This window comes from Syngnathus acus, chromosome 2, assembly GCF_901709675.1.
Source record: "Syngnathus acus chromosome 2, fSynAcu1.2, whole genome shotgun sequence".
NCBI lineage: Eukaryota > Metazoa > Chordata > Actinopteri > Syngnathiformes > Syngnathidae > Syngnathus > Syngnathus acus.
In genome coordinates this window covers 16,996,753-17,015,150 of record NC_051088.1, presented here as the reverse complement: position 1 = coordinate 17,015,150, position 18,398 = coordinate 16,996,753, and the positions used below count along the sequence as shown (strand labels likewise).

General features: G+C 42.6%; 1 protein-coding gene across 3 annotated transcripts; it reads right to left on the bottom strand.

Annotated features, from left to right (window-relative positions):
• Positions 1-791: 791 nt before the first annotated feature.
• mical1 (microtubule associated monooxygenase, calponin and LIM domain containing 1) lies at positions 792-17,390 on the bottom strand. Of its 3 annotated transcripts, XM_037275163.1 has the most exons (24): positions 17,156-17,378; positions 13,384-13,661; positions 12,748-12,955; positions 11,373-11,480; positions 11,196-11,291; positions 10,913-11,068; positions 10,340-10,440; positions 9,988-10,245; positions 9,630-9,745; positions 9,222-9,348; positions 8,782-8,860; positions 8,555-8,702; positions 8,307-8,497; positions 6,942-7,054; positions 6,678-6,743; positions 5,628-5,898; positions 4,769-4,833; positions 3,856-4,537; positions 3,244-3,362; positions 3,064-3,177; positions 2,465-2,558; positions 1,993-2,086; positions 1,558-1,631; positions 792-1,377 (listed from the first exon to the last, which is right to left on the bottom strand). In XM_037275163.1, the coding sequence occupies exons 2-24, from the start codon at positions 13,639-13,641 to the stop codon at positions 1,184-1,186; spliced, it is 3,732 nt and encodes a 1,243-aa protein (XP_037131058.1). In that variant the 5' UTR covers positions 13,642-13,661; positions 17,156-17,378; the 3' UTR covers positions 792-1,183. The 3 variants fall into 3 exon arrangements, 2 of the variants coding, with proteins under 2 accessions (XP_037131058.1, XP_037131068.1); XM_037275173.1 differs by lacking the exons at positions 12,748-12,955; positions 13,384-13,661; positions 17,156-17,378 and having other exon boundaries at positions 11,210-11,291; XR_005100781.1 differs by lacking the exons at positions 792-1,377; positions 1,558-1,631; positions 1,993-2,086; ... (12 more) ...; positions 9,630-9,745; positions 9,988-10,245 and having other exon boundaries at positions 11,210-11,291; positions 17,156-17,390.
• Positions 17,391-18,398: the final 1,008 nt, after the last annotated feature.

Below are 18,398 nucleotides of genomic sequence, written 5' to 3'. Positions count from 1 at the left end.
TTAAATGTTGAAATATATATATCACTGGGAAGTACAGTAATCCCTCGCTTTCATGGCCTTGCTGCTTCGCTAAAAAATTTGTTTTTAGGGTGTCACTGACAATGACCCACGGGCTACTGGTGAGCACTATTCACCACGAATAGTGCTCACCATCAACAATGGGTTTATTTGTGATTTTGGTGTTTTGTTGCGTGTGGGTGAAGTTAAAGCAAAGATAAAATGAAGAATGATTTAATTTTGGGGGAAAAATCTTTCATGAAATAATTAGTACTAGATATTTTGCGTTAAAGTGCATGATTTCATGATCTAAGACTCATCAATTGTTTGTAATTTCATACTTTGACGGTTTTTCACCTGACGAAATAAATTGAGTGAAGCCACGTCCCCGAGTCAAGCCCTTCTTTGCAAGTGGAGAAAGCTGTGCGGTCAAAATACACTTGACAAGCAAAACGACAATACATTTGTACGGACAATTTGCGCCCCCTTGTGGAGCCACTCCGAAGTGCTCATCAAGCACACAATTGGGGATGGAACAGATTCGGGGCATTCATGGAACTCAAACGATTTTGCATCAAGGAAGGTTTAAATCTCTTGAGAATTGTGCAGAGGTGACTACGTATATGTAAACAAGGGAATTCTGGGAATGGTGAACCAGAAGTCAGAAGACCTGAATGAGTTGATTGTTTCAAGCAAAACGTAAACTCACACGAACTTGCGTAAAACATCGGCCCAATTGGCATTGCAATGTGATAGCGAGAGAATAAATCCGATCGGCTGACTGCAAAACCTTCGAGGTTCACCGTACCATAAGCTTTATTGACTAGATTGAGAAGTACCAAAGAGAGCGTGTGGATAATTTCTGACTCAATGAGTGAACAAGAAGCAAACGCAATGTGAACCTTTTCAAAGCCTCCATCCGGCTCAACATCTTTCATCTGCAAGGCTGTCATTTCATGCTGCTTTGTCGAGACAGCCTGTTTACCAGACAAATCCAGGACAGGTCCCTCGCTGGGCGATGATTATCCGCCGTTTGTGCATCATCATCATCTCCCAGCTGATGTCTCCCCATGGATGGAAGCTGCTTCGTTCAGCTCGTCAGTGTGAAATCTTTGGCTTTGCAGCATTTGTGTTTCAAGTGTGAGCACGCCCAAAGAGTTTTTTTTCCTTCTTCTTCTTCTTTTTGTTACTGCCAGTGAACCTGAGCTCCCGTCTTGGAATGGCGTTTGGCCTCCATGACGGAGAGAACCCCCTGCTCCTCTTGGATTTCCTTCAGCCTTTTTTCCTCCAGGAAGGACACCAGCGAGTCTCGCATGTCCACCACCTCGATCATCTGCTGCAGGACGCGATCCTCCTCCGCCTGCTGCTCGGCTGTCTTGTCTGACACATGGAAGGAAGCCAATAGACAAGTCACACATCACCGATATATAGTTTCAGTCGGAACTATTTTGGCGAGCTTGATATAATCAACAATAAATGATGACATCACATATCAAGTCCGCAGGCCTTGAGTTTGACCCGGTTTGCAGATCTAAATAAATCATCAACGTATGCACGCACCGCTCATGTCCATGTATTTCCTGAGCTCCAATTCCAGCATGCTCTGTTTGTCTTCAAGCTCCAGTTGTCGCGATCTGAGAGAAAAAGCAACATTGCAGCTAAACATTGCATATGGAATGCTCCCCACTCCAGGCATGCTCCAGTTAAGTCACTTTAATGTCATTGACTGACGGTAGTGCTAATTAAGGCTACAGAAATGATGTGAAGGCACTTAACACATTCAGCAAATGACTCCTCATACAATAAAAAAACAACAACACACTAGCACTTAGCAAAGGAGGCGAGTCTTTCTTAGATACTTTCGCCTTTTTTGTCCACAAACGTCAGACTATTCCATATATCTTAAAAATGTTCCGACACAATGACTCTGTGGTCTGAGTCTGTGTGGGAGAACAATGGGCACAACAACAGCCATGAGCTAAAATGCACACTTACGCCACCATGAGGTCAGACTCCTCTGAGACCAAGGCGTTCTTCTCATGGACCAGCTGGATCCAATGCTCGATCATGACGGGGGAACTATCGATCTCTACAAGTGTAAAAGCAGATTTTGGATCAGGGAATAAAGATGACGTGCTGATTGAGGTTACTACCAGCTCTAATGAGTAACTAGGAGCAGAACTGAATAGTAAAATATTGGCTGTGAAACCCACGTCAGACTAGGCTCATTTGAGGCTTTTTCGGAAGAATGCATTTTCTTTACTGTTCTTTGCTTTTATAAAAGTAGGCCGCAACTTTTGAATCGCAGGGCGAGAACTTTCAGTTGAGAACCACAGCAACTGCAAGCAAACTACAATCATAACCCTTTTATCGAGGGAGTCAAGTCCACCAGCAATAGGTGGAAATATACTTTAGTGTCTCGAATGTGCATAACAATGAAAACCAAATGGTGGTGCTGGGTTCTTACGGGGTTCTCCTCTTATACTTTGCTCAAGCGCCACGCCCTTCTCCTCCAAATCCCGGAAGGTCACCTCGATCTCTTCCAGCCTTCTCTGGATTGACTACCAAGAAAAAGGAAGAAAAAAAAAATGCCGTGTTGTGACAATATGCTAGAAAAATAAAGGACAATAATGATTCAATTCAAATGCACTGAACAGTAAAAGTTAAATACAAATCAAAATAGTAGTTCACCTCGTTGCCAGCGCATTTTGTCTGAGCCTTCAAAATGCACACGATATTGTGTTCTACAACAACAATCTAACAGAATGAGGAGACTTCTTTAAAAATATCTTTCATTTCATTAATCATCAAGTCCAACAACAACAACAAGCCCCCCCCCCGGCCCCCCCCCAAAAAAAACCCCACCAACTACTGACCAAAAAGTGGAGAAAAATTTGCTTTTTGTGAAAAAAAAACCAACCCAAAAATTAGAACTGTGACTTTGGGACCAATAAATTTGGCTTTTGTGACACCTCAAACTATAAAGACAAAAAACCAAGACTAGAACTATTTTTGAATGGGCAAAACAAAATAAACTAGAACATGACAGACGGGTGTCATACACACCTGTGCTTGTCGGAGTCGTTGTAACTCGCTCATCTTGGCTCGCCGCTCCAGCGTCCTCATCTTCATCACTTCCAACTTCTCCGCCTCCACCGGGTTGGCCGGTAACATCTGAAACTGCAAAGTCATCACGGTGAGTGCGCGGTGCTGCGTTGAGCTCGGCAATTCAAAGTTTCTGCTTGCCTTCTCGTCCAATGAGTCGATGTCCTGGTCCAACAGATCATCGTCATCGTCCTCATCCTCATCCTCATCTCCGTCAACGCCTTCTTCGGAGTCCCCGTGAATGTGTCTAAAGGTTGTTTCTGTGGGGAAAAAAGAACCAGATAGAAGTTTGCTTGCCAGTTTCATACATTTTTACTTTTTTCCAAAAGTCTTTATTTTTTAGTTTATACAGAATTGTTATTTATTATTACGTTTGTACTCCATATGCATTAACGAGTTATTATCGTGTAACTTTTTTGCCTATTTGAAAATTTAAATTAATAAGACATCTGAAAATACAAATTATTTTGTGTGTTTCGATTTCTTGAATGATTTCTGAATCAAGACCAAAGGATTTAAATCAACATCGAATCAAATTGCAACCTAAAAGAATCAAAATCGAATCGAGTCGGGAAGTTGTTAGCACTTTTAGGGGTGGTGGCTATCGAACATTTTTAGAATAAATTATTTTACCGTTTATCCCAAAAGTCATTCAAGTAATTAGCAGGCACGTGAGGGACAGGCATCATTTTTGCACACCATTTGTTGCTGTTTGTTCAATGAAGCAATTGGTTGTAAACAACCTTTACTCACCCACTTTCCCAGGCTGATGAACGCTGAGTCGCGTGTCTCTGCCGATCCTGGGCGAGGAAAGATTCCAGGGGGAGAACTTGGATCGTACTTTGGGTTGCCCGGCGGGCATCTCTTTCCTCCGGAAGCAGCGTCTGTTCCTCTTTTCGCGAATGTGACTGGCCGTACTGCCGCTCCAGTAGCCCTCCTCCTCTGGTCCGTCCTCCGCCTTGGGAGGACTTGTGCCTCGCGCCGTCGCCGAGGACGAGGAGCCGGACGAAGAGCCACCGGGGGTCTCTGAGTCCGAGTCGGCGGTGAAGGTCAGGAGGTTGACCAGCTGATCCTTCTCCTCATCGCTCAACTTAAGTTTGCGGAGCGACTGCTTGGGCCGCGAGTCGAGAGCGACCTCGGGTGTCTCTCGCACGGCTTTCGGAGGTGGAATGTTTTCCGGACTTGCGGGAATTAAAAGATGCATCGTGCGAGGCTTCACCACGGGAGGAGAGGGCTGGGGGCTGGTCTGCCGAGAGAGACGGGGCTTGGGGAGAGGGGGGTGTCTGTCTGTCTGATCAACTCGCCGCTCGGCATCGTTTGTGGTTTCTTCTTCGACAGAAGGTAGCGATCTTAGCGTGGGCTCGTCATCGTCATCAGATGGGGATGGCGTGCAACCGTCGCTGGAAAGGCTGTTTTGTTCATTTCCTATACTGTCCTAAGAGGACAAAAGACATTGAAAAGATATTTCAGACTGTGCACAATGCAAAATAAACACTAGATACTGTTTTAATGTCTGTCTACATGTTACTGCTGTACCATTTGTGTTCAGTCTATTGGTTAAAAAGTTCAAACACTGAAAAACACTAGCTCATGAGCATTAAGTTGGATCGGATGCGGTAGAAAGAAAAACAAGAGCACTTTGCGTCTGATGTGTTGTGTGACGCACCTTACGAGACAACATTCCTGCTGGGTCTTCCAGCTCTTCAGCGTGAAGCTCGCAGTAAAATCTCCCTGAGGGGGATGACACATATGAAATAAGCAGGCACAGAGTCTTGTGCCTACAAACGAGCTAGCCTGTATCTATTCTCTTGTCTTAATTTATTTCATTTAATTTGAGCCACTGAAAATCAAGCAGCAACAGACAACAACAAACAAAAGCTCTCAGCTTATTGTTTCAGGCTAGCAAGTAAATAACAGTAGGTTGGATTCAAGTATTACTAACCCATAAATTGACAACCTTCCTCCAGAGTTACCTATAATGTGTTTTTATTTTTCTTTGGTCATGGGAAAAAATGAGCTTTTTTCTTTTGAATTCATATCTTAACGAGTTGCTTGTTTCAAGTTTCACCATGCTAATCATCAGTCATATGCGCAGTAAATACAATAGTGAGCAATGTTTAAGCAATGAACAATATGGAATTTAACAAAATACAATATACATATAATTGTTTCTAGTGTGCACTTTACGGCGGCTAGGAAAATTTGTACTATTGTTAATTGCACGTCAGTCACTACTGACTTCCTGTACACTGCCTCTCACTGGTCAGACAACGTCATTGCAGAAAAAGTAATTATAGTAAAAGATTATGGAAAGCTTGCAATTTTGGGGTGCTCAAATACATGTGCAATGTGTTGCAAACATGTTTTAATCCATTACAATGTTATTAAAGTGGCAGGAGAGGTATTTCTGAGGGGGGAGGGCATGGTCCCTATAACAGAACATTTCCAACATTTCCTGGAATGCCTACTCATCTTTCAATCAGTCAACAGTTTAGAACAGGCTTTCGCAAGCTGCCAAAAAGTACCTGTGTCCTGATGGAAGGCGTAGTCTCCGAGTCGCAGCGTGACGCCGCATTGGTGGCATGTGAAGCAGCCACGATGGAAGAACTTGCCCTCTGCACTGATGCGCTCCAGCACGTAGACCCGGCCGCTGCAGAAGTAGCACGCCTCGCTGTTGGCCTGCGACATGCAAGCGGGCTCAGGCTCAACAAGTGCTGGAGGCGGACTGAGATCAGGGGAGCTCAGGGGTGCCGCCTGGGATGTGGAGTGACGGATCTGAAGTGTCCTCGAAGTTGCCTATATGTAAAATGATAATTATAATCATTGTAGTTATTATTATTAACAGGGGCACTATTAGTTATAATTGGCCTCAAGTTTACAGTTCTCATTGTGAAATCATGGACTACTGTACTTAGATTGCTACAGGAGTAAAGGTATACCATAAATAAATGGTTTAGTGACATTTTCCATAATTTAAAGACAGAAAATATACTGAAAACCAAATGGTTCATCTTTCACGTAAGTTCAAACAAAAACCAAAATGTGCAAGGAGGGACTGGCTCTACAGGAATGCAGAAGTAGTAACCAAGGAAAAAAAAAAGAAAAAAAACGGTTAGAAAAATCCCCCCAAAAAACAACAAAGAGAGCAGTTGCTAAAAATTTAAAACCCTTTCTTTTCAGGAAATTGCAATGTCAAGTCTTTGAAACCCCTTAATAATTTGCTTCACATGATTGCCCCTGCATTTTGCTTCTTCAAATTTTATGCCAGATAACTTCTTTTGAACAAAAATCAGGGGAATAAATGATGGGAGGCCCCCACAAAAAATGATCAGATATCAGATATGGCCCACAAGCCTTGAGTTGGCCACCAATGCAGAACATCATTATGGTAGAGCCATGGATGCGCTTCAAAACATTCTTGTGGTTGTAAAAAAGCAAAAAAAAGGACAAATAATACTCGTCAGTTGTTTTTTTTGTCACTGAGGTTTGAGGCATGTGAAAATATAATTCTGCTTGTATTAGCTTCTCTGGTTCAGAAAGCTCTCAAAAATGTGATTTATTGAATAAAAACTTACACAGTCCTCCTCTCCCATCTTTGTATTGTTTTCTTTTGTTTGTTCCTTCTCGGCTGCCAGTTTCTCCTGCGGATGAAAATCGACTCTCGTGACTTGATACGCTATTGTAATGAATAATTAAAACCACATTGCCCTGAAATGTCTGCGCTTTCGCTGCTCAGCAGACATGAGTCAATCAAGAAGTCAGGTCAAGACGCCAGACAAGCGACGGGCCGTCACATTTCATCAAGTCAAGATGGTAAGTGGGTGTGCGCGCGCGGGTACCTTGCGTCTTTGCAGAGAGTTATGCTTAAGCTTGCTGAGGAAGAAGACAGCCGAGTGCGTCTGGGAGAGTGTCAAAGGCTTGGACGACGTCAAGAAGCCTTTGGGCTCTGGAGCTGAATGAGAGGAAGAAGCACAACAGGAACATGTTAGGCAAGCGTTACGTTTCACAACACATTCAAATGTTGCAGCACTGCACTGACAGCTCATCAGCACAACAAACTTTGTCTATGCAGATGAAACTGTGAGAAATGTTATTTTGTCTGCCTGCATGTTTTTTTTGCAAATTAGCTTGATTATGAATACCAACATTCAGATTCTAATTAAAGCATTCTCAGCAGTTCATCAGCACAGCATTAATATGAACCGTTCTAGGCAGAGGCACGGCACTAAACGTTCTGCTGGCTGTGAACGTTCTTGTCACGATGTCACGCACAGCCAGCTCGTCTCGACTGCAGCCTCTCTGCGGTCCTCCCGAACAGATGGGACCGCTTCACATCGAAACTCTCTCGCCGCACTCAGACGAGGTTACCGGTAAATGACGGCTGCCCGTTGCATGATCAGCCCATCTTGAGCGGAGCATCGCAGAGGGAGGGTGAGCAGCGCACCCACTTGGGTTCAGTCACAGCTGGAACACTTGACACGTACATTGTTCACGTTGTGAAAATCCATCCGCGGGCAGTGGGGGAGAAAAAGTCCTGGTTCAGCACAGACTCATCCCATCAGAGCCTGACAAAAGAGCTCCAGGGCAAATGCTGCGCTGAGGAGGGCAGCAGCAGCAGCAGCAGCTGCAGCAGCAGCAGCAGCAGCAGCAGAACACTTGCGCTCAATGAACCATGGGTAATCAGCTCTTAAAGAGACAGTATCCCTACGATGCACATTTCAGTGGGAGGACGGAAGTGTCTGAGCCTTTGATGAGTGTTAGTGAGCGAGTTACGTAAGAGGAGATGCTACTGTTACCACAAATGTTGGCGAGCTCAAGCAGCAGCTTTTACATGACTTATTTAATGGAAGCGTTCACTTCTTGCATTTTTTATCACTTTCTTCAAATAAGGCTTACAATAAAATGGTGTCTGAGTGACATCGATACCATCGATTTCCTCGCCAATTAAATTCGACTTAGGCGATATGGAGCTGACATTTTGTGCAAATACACCTAAGCTGTCTGCTCAATTTAAAAAATAAAAATGAGTTTATAGTATTTCAAATTATAGCTTCATGAAGAACACATTGATGCATATTTGAGTAGCTGTAAAAATCCTGCTGATCCGCACAGGACTCAATTTATACTCTGCCATTGTGTCTACAGACTGAGACTGATAAGTTACACTGAACCCTTTTGACAGATGTGTATCCATAATTGCTTACCTGGTGAGAGAACAGTGAAGGCATTTTTGATCTGCGTGAGGTAGAGGACCAAGGACAGTCTGTCTATTTGCCCGTCGTTGGCAAAGTCAGCGGGCGACACGACAGGCGGGATGCCGAACTCCTTCTCCAAGATGTCGAAGGCCACTTGGTGATTGTGAATGCCAGCAGACGCTTTCAAGGACCTCATATCACTGCAAAAGAAGACGCACGCTCACGATCGACTCCACGGTTTCCAGTGAATGACTCACATCAGCTGAGGACGGAAGTGGTGGATCAAAGCGCACAAAGCCAGCCCGGACCTCCACGAGTTGGTAAAGTCTTTCACATCCACATCTCTGTAACCTACAGTGTTCTTCTGGCACCATTTTAACAACTCGTCAAACCCACTGAAAGAATCTAGAAGCCACAAAGGACAATTAATCAGCCTTTGAAAGAATTTCAAGCCAAATTATCTTTATAGTAATGTGGTACCCACCTTGACGGGTGTATGACAGTCTGTTATTCTGTTTCTTGCTTGACGAATTGGATTTATCAATGACGTAAAGGTGCTGCACCTAAAAAGAGAGAGAACTGGATGAGAAAGCAGAGCTCTAAAGCAAAATCAGAGAAACTGATAATTCAGCGAAAATTCAAATCTCCAAAGAAAGCTAATTTATGGATTTAAAAAAAAAAAGACTAAATTATGGTACATTTTAATAATACACCGCACCTTGCCAGCCCATTAAAAAGCTCCAAAGAACAATTCCGCAGTTTCTTCAATTTATAATTTACAGAAAGATTTTGAATATTTTTTTTAACAACTATTTTTTCCATCAGGTTATCACCTCAGGTTGTGATGAAAGGGAGTGATCTTAGAAGAAAAAAAAAAAAAAAAAAAAAAAAAAAAAAAAAAAAAAAAGAGATGATGTGACTGACCTGGGTGGTCTGGATGGAGGTGAGGTTGACTCTGACATAACGCGTTTTGGGGTCGATGCTGTAAGCGGCGTAGTTTTTGCTGGTGTTCTCTGGTGTGGTCTGGGAGAGGGCCTGGTAGATGCTTTCTCTACACATTGCAGAGAGGAGATTTGTGAAATGTGACAGAGTGCATCTGCAGTGACGCAACACTAACTTTGTCCCACATTCAGAAGAATACGAGTATGACACATACAAGAAGTTGCGATGTTTGAAATGGGTGGTGTAGTCAAAGCAATCAGCTTTTGTCATTACAAAAACTTACATATGACAATGGAGAGGCCAATAAGTTGCTAAAAGGTCTTATTAAAAGGTCCTGGATGTCATATCACAAATTCAATAACGTTTCGTGCACTTTGACCTCCAACTCACCGCTCAGCGAGGACCTTGAGAAGAGGCGTCCCCGCACCCCAACTCCTCACCATCCACGCCGTGTCAAAAGCTGCCAGAAATCCCCGAGCGATGCCCGTCCCGAGAGGCCAGAACGGCTGGCGAGGACAATGCAAATGAGATGCAACTACACGTGACACACATCAACACCGGCCCACTTTTAATTAGATTAGAATGCTTTTGTGAGTTGATCCCATCAGATTTAGCTTGAGAGTCAAGATGAACAACACCCTGCAATGATTGCTTCAAATCCGACAGAGACGCTCCACAACCAAACACTGATATAAAGCACTGTTTGTTGAGAAGTGAGTTGAGGTGAGTTGAGCAAAGGCGCACTCACCTCCACCAGGCAATCTCCGACGAGACCCATCAACAGCCTGCTGCCTCTGCGCTCCCTGACGAGCGAGGCGTTCTCGGCCCGTTGCATGCACGTGAAGTCAAAGACGGCCACGTCCGGCTGGCGGGCATGGTTCTGAGCAAACTGCAGCTCGGGCAGTCGGCCGCCCGTGGAGAAGTAGGCGGCGGCGTGGGCGTAGCGGCACAACGCCTCTTGATCAATGTTGGCCGGCGCCAGCAAATCCTCTGCTTCGTTGAAGTCCTGGATGACAAGTTAGAGGACGTTGGCCATTTGTGTCAGTTGGCGTCCGGAAAAATCACGGTTCCATTTTGTGACAAAGACGTGTTGTTCACACCTGCTTGATGACGCCTTTCTTCAGCAAGCTCATCTTTTTGGCAGTCATGACAAAGTAGTGGGTGTCGTCTTTGTAATATACGATGTTCTCCAAATCAATACCTGGACAGTCGGATGGCATAAAGTGAAAGAGAGAAAGGTACCAAGAGAATGTGGCTGTCAAATTGCATAAAAACAGTTAAGAAAAGTATTTTTTTTAATCTATAGTAATATTAAAATTGATATAAAGATCTGTGGTGAAAGTAAAAAAAGTTTTTTAAATAATAAAAGGGCATAAAAACTCCCTACAAATTTTTATCTATCATTAATCTGGAGATTAAATCTGAAAAGATCTGAGGTAGTCAAAGAAAATGATACATTCATAATTTTAACAGAGACCATTTTGGGTGCCTAAGAGCTTAGTGATGTTAAGTTTGCTAAATGTTAAGATGCCTTAATGAGTAAAGTTGAGTTTTTAAATTAATGAATAATTGTGTTTATCAATAATCATGTCAATACAATTAACAATAATCCCGTTAATTATTTTTTCCATAATTGTCGCAGCACTGTCATCTGCTCACATGTGGACTCGTACCAGTCTCGTTCAGCAGGTCCTGGAAGAACTTCTGGTTGTAGATGCGGGCCACGCCGCTAATCTCGGCCACTTGGGCCTCGGCCGTCGTGTTCCTGTTGATGAAGTTGACCGTGATGCCGATGGCTAGCTTGCCTCTCAGTTCCTTGTGTTTGAAACCTAGCAAGCAAAACGGGAGCGATTAACACACCAAACGTGGGTTATGACGATAACGAGGATGTAACGGCCTTGCAAAACGTCAGCTTGCAGCCCCCCCCTTGCTCCGGCAGGGTGTCGTTCGTCTCACCCTCGGGGACGAACCTGCCTCCGCCGGCAGAAATGAAAACATCAAACTGGAAGGCTGAAGCGGGATGAGTCTCAGGGAGCACTTTGGCCGTCCAACCTGTCAAATACAAGAAACAGCAGTGCCTCAAGCACAGCAGATGCTGCACGGAATGTGTCCCCCAAAAAGTGTGAATGGTACCTTTCTCTCCTGAGGGCTCACACAGACCCAGGTACTCCACTCCGGTGTGAACCTCCACCCCAAGGAGAAGCGACACTTTTAAAAGAATTAACTGCAGCTGACGAATACCTAAAACACAAGAAGATTAATTCAATCTTTACCATTTTAGCATGTCGGGTTGGATCAGGTGTGGCCAAACTACGGCCCCAGGGCCATTTGCGGCCCACTGTCCATTTCGGGGCAATCTGTGGCATATACTGAAATTCAATTGACAGCTTGTGGTTTTGCTCGCATTGTATTGTTTACTTTCTACACTGATGGCAAAACAAAAGAAGATGGGGGGGGAATTTTTTTTAATTCATTTATTTATTTCAATCCTTAAAAAACTGTCCATAAATGTGTTGACATTTGTGTCTAACTTTGAGCTCTTTTGACCTGGGGTGTTGAAACTGCTTTTACACAATAAATGGCACAGGAAACGCCTGTGCAACACAAAAAGCAAATGCATGACGTAATCTCAAATACAAGGGTTGAAATGTATCAAAACGAAATAAAGGCCATGATAGAGACTACAGATAATGAATGCTTGTTTAAAACACAAACAACTTCTGTTGTTCTGTATAATATAGGACTTAAAATTCCCCACCGTGTGCAGTGCCACTGTGCACTAGCGACAGCAGACCTATGTGTGAAACCTTTTTCCATTTCACCTTCTTGGAATTCATCAGCCTGACAGGTGTGTCTGCCGTTTGTTTCCACTTCCTTATTGTTAAAGGGAGTTTTTGGCATCCGGGTTTTTGTGAAGGGTGAACAACTATTGGGCTCAATTCAGCCAAGTCAGGGTTTCTTCAGGAGAGACACTTTTTCAGTGGATTGGTCTGTAACCGGAGAAGATGTTTGGGTCGGTAGCTGTGAAAGCAGCTTGTAGCACAAGCTTGGTTGTCAAGTAGAGCTGGATGATCAGTGACTTGCTTTGCTGCCAATCCTTGTTCTTCGAATGTGGCTGGACTATGTGGCCAATTGTTTGTTGTGAGACGCTGGCACCGCTGTGTCTCCTAGCATCAGAGAGGAGTATCGATACTCAGAACTAAAATATCAATAAGGTAACTTTTTTTATTCTTATTGGTATGCATCTAGGTATCAATATTTTGAGCACCGCCCTAATTTGATGCATTCACGTACGTGGTATTTATAATTTTATAAATCTTACAATTTACTCGAGGTAAGTTTTTTGTCCCAGAATGAATTAGTAATGCACTGCCTTGGCATTGAGCTACCAGTTAAAACCTTACCACAAACAAATAAAATATAGATTATCATGTTAAACATGTCCCTGATTGGAACAATTGCAACCATTCCCGGGTTCCCCTACTTATGCATGTCAGCCATCACTCACTGATGTGATCCAGCGAGCCGGTGCAGAATTTTCCGTAGAACTTCTTGGCGCCGAGGTTGCGGAGGTCACAGATTGTGAAGGGCCACAGATGGAGAACATTATTCCTGGAGAAAGTATCTCGCTTCTCCAGCACCACCACCTGAGCCCCAAGCAGCGACAGTTCGATGGCCGTCCTCAGCCCACATGGCCCGGCGCCCAGGATCAGACACTGCACGGGAGGAACAAATACACGCACAGACCGGGACAGTCAGGCCAAACACAGGAGACTCAAAATCTAACCAGATCTTAACCATGAGCCTAAGCTTTTCAAAACTGGTCGCAAACAACAGTCAGTAGTAAGCACAGTCAGGAAAATAATTTATTTGGAAATATTGTTCAAAATAAAACACAATAATCAGTAGACCCATTCCAAATATCTGTGGGGATTCTCTAGTTTGGCATGGCAAAAGTGATTTTTTTCTCAACTGCCTTACATATAAAATAAAATGAAGAATGTTCCACCTTTGAACACTAGAGGATTTTTTTTATTTGTAAAGCAGCGGGGTTTGCTCATTGTACCTAAGAGTCTTCAATGTGTGACAATTATCTCACAGTAGCTTCGGAACGGTGAATAGTGTCATTTCATCTTGGCAATACCTTGTTTTTGGTGCATGCTTTCCTTTGCTGGTAGTCCGGGTGAGCCGCCCTCTTGTCCAGCTTAGCCCACAAGGCTTTGGCCCGCCAGTAGTTGAGCTTTTCTTTCAGCTTGCTGTAGAAACTCCGGAAATCCTTCAAATTGATGTCCAGCTGCTGGCAGAGCTCGTTGAAATGCCGCTGGACATCTTTGCAGTCCTGCGCTTGGATGAAGCGGTCAAAGGCCGCGTGCGAAGGATTGACGGGTTCCTGGCTTGCCATGGTGGACGAGAGCCGCCACTCTGAAAAAGAGATTCAACTTTAGCTTAGATGACTTCCTTCCTACCTTCAGACGTTAATGATCAAAAGACCTAGTTGCTGGTCGCTGCTTGGTTTTTATAGGCTCCATAAGTCTTCCCAGCTTCTGCGTGATGGGAAGTCCCCCATTCACCCGGCGCTCCTAATGATAGGCCTGATGATTAAACAGCGCGCCCGTTGGCTGACTCATTAACAACTTCCTCCACGTTGTTGTTTTGGGAACTTCACGACGGTGTTTTAGAGTGATGCTTGCGTATAGCCTCAGGTGACAAGTTGTTGTTTGTTTCAGTCTCGACGTGTGTTTCCATATTATCATGGATTTTTCTACATTACTCTTAATATATTGAGAAATTAACAAAACATAGTCCTAGTGGTACAAGCATGGAATTAGTGCCACACAAATCAGATAAAGTTGCAATATTACTGTAAGTGGAAATCAACGAGCAAAAAGTCAGATTTGGAACAATGCCTTCCTTCACATTGTTGTCTTAAGGTGGTTTATTTGCAGCACATGCTAATCGTAACAGTAAATATTGCAGTCAAACAATGAGACGTGTCAGTGGCTTGATCTGCACTACGCCGAACCTGCCGTACGTGTTATGAAGTGATATTGCTGCCAAGTAACCATGGCAACGGTTCCGGAAGGTACTGTAACCTCAACTCTGCTGCTCCCGCTGGCTTCCACCTGCACCCGATTGGCACAATTACACTGCATGAAGGCTGAATGAACATTTACGCTGCTGCATTGCCGTGTTTTATGACATTACAGGAACACAACAAGCAGTCAAATAATCCAGCCAGCTGTTATGTGCTGAAGCTTATTGATTTCAGTTTGAATTGTGCACACTTGTGATTGGATGAGGACCATTCCAGGGTGTGCCATGCTTCTCGCCCCTAAGTCAGCTCGGACAGAGGTATCAAATTGCTTATTGTAGTTACAGTTTCCCTCAGAGGGCTGTTAGAACTGTTACCACAGAAATTTAAAGCACTTGAGTAAAATTAGAGTGTTTTCATTTGAATACATGCTTTAGATAAAAGTTCAATTGGAATTTTTAGTAGTTTATACAACAAAACTGTCCTTTTAATTAAATATAAATGGGAAAATGAGATTTTTTTTAGCTTTAAAACGATTGGGTTGTGCAGTGATGTCTTCATTTTTTGTCTTCCTCAAATTTTTGAACTATTTGGCTCGAAGGACCACAACAATAGATTTAAAATGAAACTAGCAAGATGTTCTTTAACTATAGACTTAATATTTTATGCACCAATTTACAAGTTTTTAAAACAGAAGTTAAGGAAACCAAGTTAGTTCAACTATTGTTAAATTTAGTTGACAAAATAAGGTGGTGGTTACAAAAAGAGGACAAGTGTGGTATACAACATCTGACCCTAGCTGTGTTAAATTTGGATATCCATAAAGTACATCTGGTTCATCTTATCAAACAAGATTACAGAACAGGACTTTGGTGCTTCTCTATTTCATTGCCCTTGTGATATTAATTTGATTGAATCTGTGATTGTCAAATGTCTGCCTCGTGTACCTACTCTTAGAGAAAAAAAAAAAAAACGCTCTGCAACCCTTCCCTTCATGAATGCTGGCAAGGGCACAGTTTCCCTTTATGGCGCCTTCCCAATCTGTCCCTATCTGTGATTCAACATACAGGTCCCCATAAACATGCACGTGGTTTCCTTGCTGCAAAGCACTTTGGACTGTCTGGAACAGTAAACCAGTTCCCACATTGTACAAAACTAAATGCTAGCCACCTTTGCCCTATCTCTATTAATTAAAGTGGGAAGACGGCTGTTTTATTTAAAAGCCTGCCGAAAGCTAGAAATACTTCTAAATGATCACCACATGCTTTTTCATCTATTTCTAACTCCTCAGGAATATACAAACATCCTCTTTTTAGTTCCACGCTAAAAATACAAAGATCACATCCCCATGCAAAGTGATGTTTCCAAATATAGTTGCAAATGATGAATAAACCCTTCTATAGCAGCATTTTGACTGCTTGTGTACTACGAGTATGAGAAGTCATGCAGTTATTCCTAAAAGTTGTTGCTTTGACCCACTTTGCCATGACGTCTGCTGGCTGCAGCCCAGTATGAGGCTTATTACCAAGGGAGAAAGACAGGCAAGGCTCTTCAACCTCCTGTACTCTTTCTTTTTTTTTTTTTTTTAAACCAACAGTGGACTGTGTGTTTGGTACCTGGGTCTTCAGTGGGGAGGAAATAACCAAATCCATACCCTGGATTGGTCTCCAGCCAATTGCAGGGCACACATAGACAAGCAAGCATTCACACTGGACTGTGCACCAAATGTGCTACAGTTGCTTCATCCCTCTTTATTGGGCAAAGTCATTGCATAGGTGCAAAAAATGTGGAAGTTGGGGCCGTTACACAGCAAATTGTAGTTAAGCGTGCCATCAAATAGGCCTCTTGAGTCTTATCAGGCCACAACAGATTTCCACGGTTGCTTGTTGGATTGACAGAGGTGTCATCTTCGTAGCTTACAATAAACACAATGTGTTGTTCCTGCACAAGCAACGCACAGTGGTCTGATGACCTGTTTGGCAGCAGAACGCAATTTTTTCTGTGTACTTCTTTTACAAGCAATCTTTGCACTGAATGTCGCGCAGGCCGTCTTTTCCGTTAACGGCACTGGAGGGAGCCACAATAAATTGTTGCAATACAGCAAAAGCATCTTTGAGCTAGAATGCATTTGCACACAACAGCAAGCAGGTGATATTTCTGAGCATTGTATACATTTGTGAACATGTCGGAATTGTTGTATGGCTTTAATGCGATTACAAATAAATGCCTTTACTATTGTGCTTGAAATCTTGTAATAACTTTTTGAAGTTAGGATTTTCAACATGGCTTATTCAGCATGGGAGAGACATTTACACATATAAAAGCAAGGAAGCATAAATAAACTGTAGAATTAAAAAAAATATGTTTTAGAAGTACATTTACCGGTATTAATTGCTTGTTATGAAAATGACTTCGTACACCTTATGTTCAAAGGCTGGATAACAAAAAAGATTTGTAAGATCTGTACCAAGTCAAGAAAATATGCCTATTTTGGTGCACACTTTCTTTTCCTAAAATGAATTTGCGGGGGGGGGGGGGGGGGGGGGGTCACTAAGAACATTAAGATGCGCTTAGGCAAAAGAGCTGTGCCGGGCTTAATCTGAAATCTGGAGTTTGACAACAATACTTTACAGACATCCATAATACAAAGCAACGCGGAGCTCTTGTTACTGGATTCAAGTAACCTCTTTTAAAAGTTCCAATCAAGTCATTCATTTGAGGACTTAATCGAACAACACGACAGGAAACCTCACTTGACACCACAACGCTTACTTAATTAGGTCACCCAACGCGGATGACATAGCAAGGGTGGTGAAGCAAACGATAAAGTAGCGACACATCCACAAATGGGCCGCAAAACATTATAATAAGCGCATCAACTTACTTCCTTCTCGCGTGGCTGCTCACGGAAAGCTGGAGAAAAGAAAAAGCGCTTCTGTGTCCGTGCAACTAAATCCTGCTGGACCCGTACATGCTTTGTTTGTTTTGCATTTGCGTGCGAGTTGCTTTCTCTTTGCTGACAAGTGACGAAAATACGAGAGGAGCTCACCTGCGTGGTCGGCTCTCGCAGCAACTCGCGTTTATGCGCGTCGCCTATTGATCACTTCCGGGGAGTTTGTGGGAGGTGCGCACCCTAGTGCGTTCAAAGATACTAAAGATAAGTTGACGTCACACGATCGCCGCGTGATGATGTGCTCATGAGCGTTAAAACCCTGACTTGAATCGTTTGTTCACGCTACTTGTTCCAAAAAACGGCTAAAGAAAAAAAATCATTTTTTAAATAATAGAAATAATAATAATGAAAAATAAAAATAATTAAACCAACTAAAACCGTTTTATAAATGATAATAATTAATAAATATTCTGACAATTTTTATTGTTTTTTATTTACTTTGTATTATTTATTTTACTTCCTATGTATTATGTATTTTATTTCACCACCACTCTATGTATAAGTACAAAACAAATACTGCTAAACGGTAACTACGCATTCAACAACATAAATGAAAGTTTGAATGTTGAAAAGTGGAAATCAGGGCAAAAAATGTTCTTTGCAATATGCCCCCCCCCCCCCCCCCCCCCCGCACAAAATTGTAAATATAGTAATCTGATTAATATTGTGTTTGTGAAATAAGAATTAAGGAAATGAATCCTAAGCTACCTGGTTGATGTCCGTTCATGTTGCTGCTGTTTTTTCTGCCTTGTAAAACACGTCGACACAAGATTATTTGAGAAAAGTAAGGAGTACTAAATTCAGATACTTATTTTTAATGTAAGTAGTAAAAGTAAAACAAATCGTCAGGCAAAATAAATGCTCAATTAAAGTTTATAACTGAAAAACTGATTAAAACATTTACAATTGTACATCAGTACTCTTTAACCTCTACTGATAATTGAAGTATTTTGTTTTCTTGTTTTGTTTGTCGTCTTTTAAACCTTTGGTAGAGGTGCGCTAACGTCACAAAGGAGCAGTCTTCAAAAGAGAAGGCGCGTTTTGCCATCTGGTGGACATTTTATATTACTGCACTTGATTTTCAAGACAAACGCTTTACTGATAGTTAAAGAGGCATGATGCTGTTAATGAGACAACAATGACTTGTAGAAAAAACAAACAAACAAACAAACAA

Excerpts from the sequence above, each read along its gene's own strand:
- mical1 (XM_037275163.1), bottom strand. The coding sequence starts at position 13,641 with ATGGCAAGCCAGGAACCCGTCAATCCTTCGCACGCGGCCTTTGACCGC. Across the intron at positions 8,498-8,554 it reads CACTTCCGTCCTCAGCTGAT|TGATATGAGGTCCTTGAAAG; the intron begins GTGAGTCATTCA and ends CTTCTTTTGCAG. Across the intron at positions 2,559-3,063 it reads AACGACTCCGACAAGCACAG|TCAATCCAGAGAAGGCTGGA; the intron begins GTGTGTATGACA and ends TTTTCTTGGTAG.